Source organism: Lipotes vexillifer, unplaced genomic scaffold, assembly GCF_000442215.2.
Source record: "Lipotes vexillifer unplaced genomic scaffold, Lipotes_vexillifer_v1.1 scaffold668, whole genome shotgun sequence".
Taxonomy (NCBI): domain Eukaryota; kingdom Metazoa; phylum Chordata; class Mammalia; order Artiodactyla; family Lipotidae; genus Lipotes; species Lipotes vexillifer.
This window is the reverse complement of record NW_006785319.1, coordinates 3,890,925-3,901,730: the sequence shown is the minus strand read 5'-3', so window position 1 is coordinate 3,901,730 and position 10,806 is coordinate 3,890,925. Positions and strand designations below refer to the sequence as shown.

General features: G+C 52.6%; 1 protein-coding gene across 1 annotated transcript in view; it reads right to left on the bottom strand.

Moving 5' to 3' along the window:
- Positions 1-10,806, bottom strand: part of SH3RF1 (SH3 domain containing ring finger 1) — a 165,264-nt gene that overhangs the window by 29,942 nt on the left and 124,516 nt on the right. The window contains exons 4-5 of the mRNA XM_007457375.1: positions 6,966-7,268; positions 2,176-2,286 (exon numbers count right to left, since the gene is read on the bottom strand). Of these exons, the coding sequence (XP_007457437.1) occupies positions 2,176-2,286; positions 6,966-7,268 (414 nt within the window). The remainder of the gene's footprint in view (positions 1-2,175; positions 2,287-6,965; positions 7,269-10,806) is intronic.

Genomic DNA, 10,806 nt, shown 5'->3' with positions numbered 1-10,806 from the left:
TCCTGCCAGCCAATCAGGGACTCTGAGATCTAGACATCTCCCGGGGTGACAGGCAACAGATCTGCTTATAATTAGTTTTCCATTAAATGGAATTGGCAGAGACGCAGCATTAATAAACCGTCCTCTTGCTGGACATGCAGGCTCTCTTGTATAATCCTGGGATAAAATGGCTGAATGTAAATTAATTTTTGTGTGTTCATGCTCTCTCGTGACCTGTCGCCATCTATATGCCCCAGAGTGCGCCCAGCTAAGACCAACTGGCCATTTACCGTATAGTAAAATTGTCAGCCCACAAGGGCTGAATCGCAGACAGCTCTTCGTCTTTTCCACTAATTATTTTTCTAAGATAGAAAAGTCACTCTTTTTCCCCTTAAGAAATGAAATCTGAATTCTTCCACGTGAAGTAATCATCTGGAGATGGAAATTCCAACAGGTTGTGAATGCACTGGGGTGGGAAGGGGAAGAAAGACAGGCAGGCAGGGAGGGAGGGAGGGAAGGGTCTTCTCTGGGGATGAGAGGGCATGAAGATTGGGCAACTCAGCTCTGGTCAAAACACCCAGGGCCAAGAGAACCTCAGGGGAGCCACGTTTTCATAAAAATTACGGGACTTTCACCTTCTCCCAAAGGAATCAATGCAACTTCTCACACCCCAAACAGATGCACTATCAAGGAAGCTGTCATCGTTCCAGAAACATTAACAAAAAACTTTAACCTCTAACCAGAAATTATCAACTTCCACTTAAATTCAGGAACATGCTTAACTCTATGAAAAGCTTTCAAAAGTCTACATCAAGCTAGGTACTGTATATCCCACCTGATTTCAAAGTCGGCATTCAATTATTCATAAAATGTATCAAGACAAAATAAATATAACATAAGAAAACGAGGCAAAAGGTAAATGAGGGGGATAGGACCAGATGGACACAACAATCTGACTAACATGCTGTGAGGTCCTTGCTGGGGGGTGAGGGGAGGTGCAAATCTGTCTCTAAGCAGCCGAGAAGAGAGAAACAGAATTGGCAACATGTATAAAGTCCACGACCCGAAAACAAACCAGCGCGGAGGAGCCTCCCTATTCCCGGTACAGACAGCGGAGAAAACCCCAGCAATGAGCCAGACCAACGCCCGGGCTCTGAGGAAACCAGCGGGCAGCCTGCACCCGCCGTGGCCCTCAACAGAGGCTGAAGCTCTTTCACGGTCACCTCCCTGAGTTCCAGGCAGTGCCGCCTCCCCGAAGCAGATATGATTACTCTCACGTTATAGGCAAGGGCCAGGGGCTCAGAGAGGCTGAGTGACCTCATTGCCGTATCACAAAGGAGAGGCTGGGCTGGACCCCCATCACCGACCACACTGTTTCCCCTGAGGGTATCACAACTGGGAGAGATTCTGTGAAGCAAGCTAAGGGCTGGGGTCCACTGGGGAGAGGGACTTAGTGATCCTTTCTACCCTCATTCAACTCAGCACTGGAAGAAACGGTCTGAAAGTGTAGCGAGGCAGCGGCCCGGATGAGAGAGGCTGGTTCCTAGCAGTTCCCCTCCTTCCTTTTCAGTTTTCTCCCCACAGAGTTCTTCTTTGTATCAGCTTCCCTCCACTGCCCTCACTCTTCCTGTGTTCCCCGTTAGGCCGTCTGAAAGCACTCAGCGGTTTTGTTCAGGCTGTCTGCAGGCTGCGGGGCTTTCTGGAGAATCACACATCTGATAACCTCCAGGGAGGCCAGTCACACAGACCAACAGAAGACCAGGAACCCAAAAGGGGAACTGTAATCGGAGACAGGAATCCATGCATCGCGTGACCCGAGGCAAACCATACGGCCTCTAGGATCCCAGCTCCCTCAGTACTGTGATAAATATGCCTGGTCTAGAAACCCAAAAGCAGCAAAGGTTATGCCTCAGAAAATCAGGCTGACCTTTAATGAAAATTAAAAGTATTCCCCGGAGCTCTTCCTGTAGCCTCAGGCCACCGACCCTTGCCATTAAAATAAAGTGCTGGCTGTTGGCCTGAGACTTTGTGATTTTTTGCTAAAATGAACAGAGAGAGGATGAGAGATGGAGACCCCACCCTCACCAAGCGTCATGGTGAGCTGTGGTGTCAGGAGGGCGGCAGCCAGCCCATAGGGCTGCGCACCTGTAAGTGGCAGGCACGGGAGCCTGGAGGGAGGCGGTGGTGCACACTCACCGAAAGGGTGGCCGGGTAGGGGGCCTCTGGCGGGACCGTGCACGAGGGGCCGGTGGTCACTGGGCTGCTCGGGGGTGGGGTCACAATCAACCCGGTGGTACTTATGTGGACCTGCCAAGGAAAAAAGAGTGAATAAAAGAGGATGCACGCACAACAGATGAGACCAGCTAAGCCCCGGGCACCGAGTCACAGCTAAACATTCAAGAATCCCCTTCAGGTTATCCAGCCCAAACGTACTGAGGCCCTAATGTGTGTTAGATGCCAGGGAGCCACTTGACAAACACTGGTCATGACAACATTTCACGTACAGAATCCACGGCTGCTGGCCTTCCCGAAAGCCGCTGCCTCACATGACTGCTGCTCGGACCTGCCTGGCCTACAACTAGCCCATTAACACCTTCCCAAGGATCCTGTTCCCGTGGGTTGTCCTGAATGCTCACCAGTCCACCAACTCGTTAAATCTACATGACATGCTTAAGGTATCGTGCCACCTTCAGGGTCATTTCTCATGACTTGTACCCTTCCATGGGGATGCGTAATTAAAATGCAGCTGACCAGACTGCCGATCGCAGGCAATTATTTACAAAACCTTTCAGGGAACAGGATCAAGCCAAACTAGCTGTTTTCAAAGGTGTCTTATCGGGACTTCCCTGGCGGTCCAGTGGTTAAGACTTTGCCTTCCAATGTAGGGGGTGCGGGTTCGATCCCTGGCCAGGGAGCTAGGATCTCACGAGCCTCGGGTCCAAAAAACCAAAAACATAAAAAGCAGAAGCAATATTGTAACAAATTCAATAAAGGCAAAAAAAAAAAAGAAGGTCCACATCAAAAAAAAAAAAGTCTTTAAAGAAAAAAACAGAATGGGTGTGTTATCCATGACACTACCCAAGATTAATTGACTAGTTATTCAGGTCATTTCATCGCAGGTGTTCGGCTACCTGACCAATTTCGCTCCCGCTGCACCCTGGGTGTGACTACAGACCGAGGGCGTGGGTTCCTGCACAAATGGGGAAGTCTTTCCTCCACTATTAAAGGAATGTGGCTGGCTGCTACCTCGTCTCTCCAGGAAACAATGTTCCACCAAAATTGCTGGGCTTTTTGTAACAAAAACTTAACCCCAAACCTAGTTTCCTCAATCCCAATAATTAGGAAAAAGATTATCAGGACAAAGAGAGGCTCAGAGATCAGTTCCCAGACGGCCTGAAGGACTTTCATTTCCTGCCAGGCAAGGACAACCAGAATCCTAGCACACAGCTGATTTTCACAGGTCAAGTCTGAGCTACGTGGAATCCACATCCTTGTAAAGCTACACCTGTATCTGGCAGCTCATACACTGACTGAACCTAAGCAGAGCCAAGGGGCACCTCCACAAAGGCTCCCCGCCAAACCTCAGTTTCCATCTCTCCTGTGAACCAAAGTCTATTTCCATTCAATTTCTAATGAGACGCACATGGATTTTTCATCCTAGGATAAAACCTAGTGGCCTCTAGCTATCCTATTCAAGAAACCTGTTTGTGTACATACTCTGAGGACAATTAAGTACTCTGATGCAAGTTGGCATCACAGGAAAGACGAGTCTTTTTTCGAAGATAAATGAGGCTCCGTTCAAAGTACACGCTGTTACCTAGGAACCTTCGGGGTGGGAAAAACTTGCCAAAATTCAGCTTCCAGGGCCTGACCCTACAAGCCACGGAGGAATTCCTCACTAGTGTCTGACGTCTCGCCAAGAGCCCCAGACTGGGAGGCAGGGTGATGAGCTTGAACGAGCCTGTGAACTTGGACAGTCACGTTGTGAGGGCGTGGGGTAGACCACAGGCCGCCTAGGGTCTCTGCCCGCACGGCCCTGGACATGGAGGACCCTGCAGACCCCAGTTCCATGTGGGTAAAGGAAGAGACAGAGTCACCAAAGGATGACTAAAGGCAAAAGCAAGCAGCAGGAGTGACCAGGCCGAGCGGGGCAGGTCTGAGAACGAATGCCCTGAGCAGGGAGGGCAGCCTGGCTTTCCACTGTGCTCACTCCTTCCCGTGGGGCTGCACACTGGCTTGGCTTCCTCCCCGGGAAAAGGCTACGTGGAGAGCGGGGAAAGCAAAGAGGAAGGAATGGGTGGACCTTCTTGCTTCCCCTGAAGCTGCCGGCAACACAAAAATGCTACAAAGCACTGAACATCATGAATCACTCCTGTAGCTGGCAGAGGGCACAAAACATCGAGGGCGCGGCCAGAAGAGCAGACAGACGCCTAGCTGCTTGTGACACCACGTGCTTTACAGACGCCCATCACAGACATCTGTGCACACCTGTGCTGGGGACCTGCCTGACAGCACAGCCTACAAACCACCTTCCAGTTCTCGCATTTGACGGTGCCAGAGTCACCGATACTATAACAAGCAAGCTGTCTGCTCCCTTCTGTCCTGCAGGATTTTGACGTGACAGTGCGATCTCTTTTAAGTGCCATCCGGAAACACGAGGACGAGCCCGGACAGGGGAGCTGACCCGGAGGCGACATCACAGTGGCCTGACCCCCTCCATGTGGCTTTCGTTCAGGTGCAAGAGGATGAATGTTCACTGCTGCAGGCCCCGTGCTTTGGATTTTCTCATCAAAGCAACCAAACCGCGTGAAGCAAAAGCAAGAAGGACACGAGGCCCAAAGCAGGAGACACATCCAGCCTAGGGCCCGTCACGTCTACAGCAGGTCCGTCCTGGGTTGGGCTGGGCTGCTCCTGCTTCACTGTGGCCCGTAGTGCCCGGTGATGGGCCCAGGACCCAGGGCCGGGCGTGCGTGCCGGAGCCGAGGCTGGAGAACCCAGGCAGCGCTGCAAACCTCTCTCATCTCTTCTAGAAATAACTTCTCCCTGAGGAAACATGTTAGCACTGAGAACAGAACCTGTTAGAACACGGGGAGGCTGTCTTCATGGAAACAGAGAGGAGCCCGTTTCCTCAGCTACTGCACCCAAGACACAAACAGCCCCACCCTCCCGTGCCCACGCTCAGGGCCATGCCCGACACCGGGGCCTCTGGGACAGACGCTGGGTGACCCGCCTTCCCCTCGGCCACAGACAGCCGTCCACACCTCCAAGTCTGTGCCCTGCTGAGCCGCCCCAAGTCCCAGCAGAGGCTCACCTTTTATTTCAAGAAAACGTCACTGTGAATGCTGCTAAGGTCACAAAATGAAAAACAGTCCCACGACCCGATTTTCCATAGGGAAGAGCCCTCGTCACCAGCCCCTCCGTCAGAGCCTCCCTCAGAGAGGGACCTGCAGTTCTGACCCCCCTGGGGTCACCCCCCTCATACTCCTTGCTCAGACCTGGAACCGGGTCTATTTCCACAGGCTTGGTCCCTTCCTGGTTCTCCCCTATACACTGCCCAAGTGACTCACTCACTCAACACGTTTATGCTGCTTACTGTCTGTCTGACGCTTGAGAACAGCAGTGAACACACAAAGCCCTCTGCCCTCTACCCTCTTCCGTGTGTGTGTGTGTGTGTGTCTGTGTCCATGTGTGTATCTCTGTGCGCGTGTCCGTGTCCTACCTGCAGGGTCACGTGCCATGGCCTCACCACCTAAAAAAACGCTGCTGAGCCACAATCCCATTTAGAAACTACGAGATCCAGTATGGACCTGCAGGACGGGGTCAAGTGGCATTTCGATAACCTTGGTAAGGAATGCCAAACACTGCGCTGCACATTTTTATTCCGTGGTCCAAAACAGGCATGCATCAACCTGTGTAGTATATGTTTGTTTTTACAAAGCACAGTGGAATGTATATAAAACCTGCATGAATTTTAAGATGAAACACAACACTTGAAAGCAGTGTCTCCCGCTGCAGCAGGCTGCTCAGGACCCGGCTCTCTGGCCTCCGGTGGTAGAGCACACAGCTGTCCTCTGCCTGGGTAACTGCAGCTGCCTGTGACCTGGGTGGCCCCCTGGCCCAGGGCTCAGTCTGCCCACACCTACGGTCTGACACACAGAAGCCTATGTCTTCTCCATCCTGGGTCCACGGTGCGTGCACAGCGCCCAGAGCATCTGTAAGAAGGCACTCGAGACCTGTTTGCCAGATGAATTACCAACGTTCCCAATCATCGAGTGTATTTTTATTAACACAAGAATAACATGTAGCTATGTCTTAAGGCCATGCAAAGTCTCGATAGACTAACAAGTTAAAAAAATAGGGGGCTTCCCTGGTGGTGCAGTGCTTGAGAGTCCGCCTGCCGATGCAGGGGACACGGGTTCGTGCCCCGGTCCGGGAAGATCCCACATGCCACGGAGCGGCTGGGCCCGTGAGCCGTGCCGCTGAGCCTGCACGTCCAGAGCCTGTGCTCCACAACGGGAGAGGCCACAACAGTGAGAGGCCCGCGTACCGCAAAAAAACCCCCAAAACCCCAAAACAAAAAAACGCTAGGCCAATTTCTAGTTTAAACTAAATGCTTCTTCCCGTCCTTTCCCTGTAACCCTGACTGGAAGCCTAAACACCACGGTAAGTGACACAGATGCAGGCAGCTGCACACTCCACACTGTGACCACGGCACCTCCAGTTTGGGTGGAGATGAGGTTTCAGGGGGCGAGAAGGCTCTGTCCCGCTGAATGGGGGCCTGGTGGGGAAAGCACTCAGCGTGACTGGAGTCATCTTGTAACTGCCGCTGTGCCCTTTGGAGGTGACTGAGCCGACCTGGGGATGTCCAGGCTGGTTCCCCGCCACCCCGCATTTCCACCCACAAATGCAGAGGGCTTTGCCCTGGGAGAGCTGCTGTCCCCCGAACGCTGACACCACGGTGCCCCGGGGCTGGGCAGTGCGGGTACCTGGGAGGGGGCGCTGCACGAGAGCCCGGCCAGCTCGCCGATGCGCGCGGCGGCCGTGGGGTTGCTGGAGCTGATGAGGACCGGGGGGCTGATCTCCACGGAGTGGCGCTGCTGGGTGGCCTGCGACGCCCTGCCGGCCGTGGTCAGGGAGGTGAACGAGTGCCGCTTCTTCGTGTTCTTCTTGGCTTCGGGCTGCCTGGGGGCCGCGCTGCTCGGGGCAGCGGCCGGGGCGCCCTCCGCAGCGCCAACGCCCCCCGCGGGAGGCTGGTCCCACTCGATCAGCTGCTTGGCCGCCGAGTTAAACTGCAAACCAGCAGAGGACATGAGAAGGTCAGATGACAGGGATTCTCGACACCCCTGTATCTAAAGCTGAGCATCATCACTTTAAAGTTTGCGGGTGCAAGTACACCTTTCTTCCCACGTGAGATGTCTTTTCTCTCGATACGAGGACTGCACTGTACTCACACCACAGGGAGATGCTAAACCAAGGACAAACAATTCCAATGCAGCACCAGCAAGGTTAAGAACATTTTTCTCCCCCAAGAATCTTCAGAATATCTAATGTTAAACGTTGCCAGTTAACAAATGAAGATTTATTTCGGCCCCTGAGGAAATGCAGGGAACAGTGGGGAGCAGGGTGTGTGGTCTCAGGGCAGCCTCTACTGCTTGGTAACAGCTGGGCTCCGCTCAGAGCCGGACCTGCAGGGCAGCTGCCGGCGGTGACTGCGGGCAGGACCGCCACCGTGAACCTGGCACGCTTCCACGGGAATTACCGCCCCCTACCTCCCCGTCCTGTGCGGGCCCTCACAGAAGTGTCGGCAGAAACTCCTGATTACTTTTACTTTTGAAGATCACGTGCCCGCGATTTTCCTGAGCTTAAATTTTGAATTATAACACGTTGAGACCTGAAATCCCAAGTCCTGCTGCCAAGTGAACTTGGCCTGTTTGAAAAGTTGTCTGAGTGTAAAGTTGGGGCCTGACGGTTTGTCAAAAGCTGCCCATGGCATTGGGAACGCCAGCAAGAAAGAACACAGGGTGTTTCTGTTCCCTGAGGTCAAATACAACATTTCTAGAAAGCTTGCATGACAAGCAGCCGCATATGTACTTACCCAGATAGTACAGTAACAGGAAACATCGGGCACAGTTTAACCTCTTAACAACCATGAAGATGAAAAACTTATAAGCTCCTCAAAGAGAACTGGGGAAACAGTAAGGATGGTGGGGATTTTCCCATCCCAGCACTCTGCACACGCCTCTTTCATCAAGTGCCCTTTTCGCACCTAACTGGTTTAAAACTGTGTCTCCCCAACCGTGGACGAGGACGTCCTGCCAGAAGGATGGAAATCCTGTCGCGATACTGAAAGATGTGAACTTGCTCTGGCACCAGTGTTGGTGACTGAGCCCTGAAGCCAGTGCTTCCAGATGAAAGCCGACTCAAAGGGCTCCTGGGGACCCGCCGTCACGTGGCCTGACAGCTTTTCTATGACAAGTCTACCCCTCCTTCAGACCACAGGGATTCTATCCACGTAAAAACTTTCAAGACTCGCAGGCAGTAACGCCCCTGTAATGCTGGGTGATGCCAGGGGCAGGGGGAGGGGAATCATGACTCCAGCGGGTGTTTAGGGACGAAGGGTGGGCTGCTGGGAAGGGGCGGCATTTGGCCCGGAGACCCCGTGTTCACAATGCTGCCTTGGTCCCAAGAGAATCATATGCCCAAGGAAGCAAGGCCATGGCTCTGTTTTCATGGCAGGAGTGGCCCAGACCTCGGGACAGAGCGGCAGACTGTGTGGGGTGAGGGTCCTTGCTCCTGCACAGGCTGGGGACGAGGGTCTGAAATTGGAGCAGACAGACCAGTCCCTTCATTGCCCTCACCCCAAACCCATCACCCAGTGAGACGGAAGAGCAGGACTGCGATGCCAGGGCTCAGGGGTCTGGGCATGCCTCCTTCCAGGGTGAGCTCACCTTGCTGGGAAAGCAAGGACCCCGATGGCTTTTCACGGAATTTCGAGGAACTCTGTATGAGCTCCAGTGTGGCGTTCTTTCCACGACCTTCTTTAGCCACAACACCTAAGTTCACTGTCCACCCACAAAACAAATCTGTGCCCTAAAACACCTTCCTCCCAGCCCTGGGTGAGAACTAGCTGGTAAGACTCAGGGTGAATGCCAGGTAATTCAGTAGCTGGGGCACAAAGCAGGGAGCCACAGGATTTGCTGACCTTAAAACTGTAAATGTCCCTTTTGGGGACACCCTGAAATTTAGAAGGAATTAGCCTTTTTTTTTTTTTTTTAAATTTATTTATTTTTGCGGTAAGCGGGCCTCTCACTGTTGTGGCCTCTCCGGTTGCGGAGCACAGGCTCCGGACGCGCAGGCTCAGCGGCCATGGCTCACGGGCCCAGCCGCTCCGCGGCACGTGGGATCCTCCCGGACCGGGGCACGAACCCGTGTCCCCTGCATCGGCAGGCGGACTCCCAACCACTGCGCCACCAGGGAAGCCCGGAAGTAGTCTTTGAGAACTTTCGGAAGCATAAATAAACACGAGGAGGGAAATATTGACATAATAATAATAATAAAAACAGTCATAACAAGGCAATTTAAGAAACATCAAGATAGTTTCTGTGTGCAGCTGGCCTCTTTGCTAAAGAGAATACAGTCTTTTTAAAATACAGTACTTAGGGCTTCCCTGGTGGCGCAGTGGTTGAGAGTCCGCCTGCCGATGCAGGGGATGTGGGTTCGTGCCCCGGTCCGGGAAGATCCCATGTGCCGCGGAGCGGCTGGGCCCGTGAGCCATGGCCGCTGAGCCTGCGTGTCCGGAGCCTGTGCTCCGCAACGGGAGAGGCCACGGCAGTGAGAGGTCCATGTACTGCAAAAAATAAATAAATAAAATACAGTACTTAAATTTTTCTAAAAGAGAGCAAAAAAATTTAATGAGAGCTAAGTTGAATAGTCACTGTGTTATATAAAGCTTTGCAGAGGAATCGGCCTCTAGGTTCTGAGCATCAGAGGCTACACATAGTAGGTCTGTGCAGAGGGACCTTTTCTAATTCATAACCCACTAGGGTGTTTGTTCCTCAACATGATGGTTTTTCAATAAAAGGCAAATAAAGACTTTAAAATATATATTACAAAAGTAATACATGTTCATTACTTTAAACAGGAAATAGTGTAGACTTATGGTGAGTAAAAAGTGACAGGCCTCAGCCAGGTTCTGCCTCTGTCTCCCCCGCCGACCTGTTTCCCAGTTCTCTCACACTCGACAGTTTGGAACATACCCTTCCATGTACTTTCTATGTAGATGTTAACTAAGCACCTGCTTGATTAATTTTAACACAAATGCAGCCAAGCAGCACGTCCATTCTCTCCTCTCACAGCATCTCATGAAAAGCCCTTCCTGCGAACAGAGCAGGCTGCTCGCATGGTACCTGCTGCATCCCCCTCTTGTGCACCCTGCCTGAACAACCATATCTGCAAGGCAAACTCCCAAAAGGGAAGCTGTCAGGTCAAAGTGTAGCCTAAAGCATATTTTGAAGGATAGTGCCTAATTGCACTCCAAAAATGTGTCAGTTTTCATCATCTCTGAGAGCGAATAAAAAGTCCCTGTTCCCCACATTGTTAACAGTGTTAGGTGTTACCATTTTAAAAAATCTCTATCAGGGCTTCCCTGGTGGCACAGTGGTTGAGAGTCCGCCTGCCGATGAGGGGGACATGGGTTCGTGCCCCGGTCCAGGAAGATCCCACATGCCGCAGAGCAGCTGGGCCCGTGAGCCAGGGCCACTGAGCCTGCGCGTCCGGAGCCTGTGCTCCGCAGCGGGAGAGGTCACAGCAGTGAGAGGCTCGCGTAAC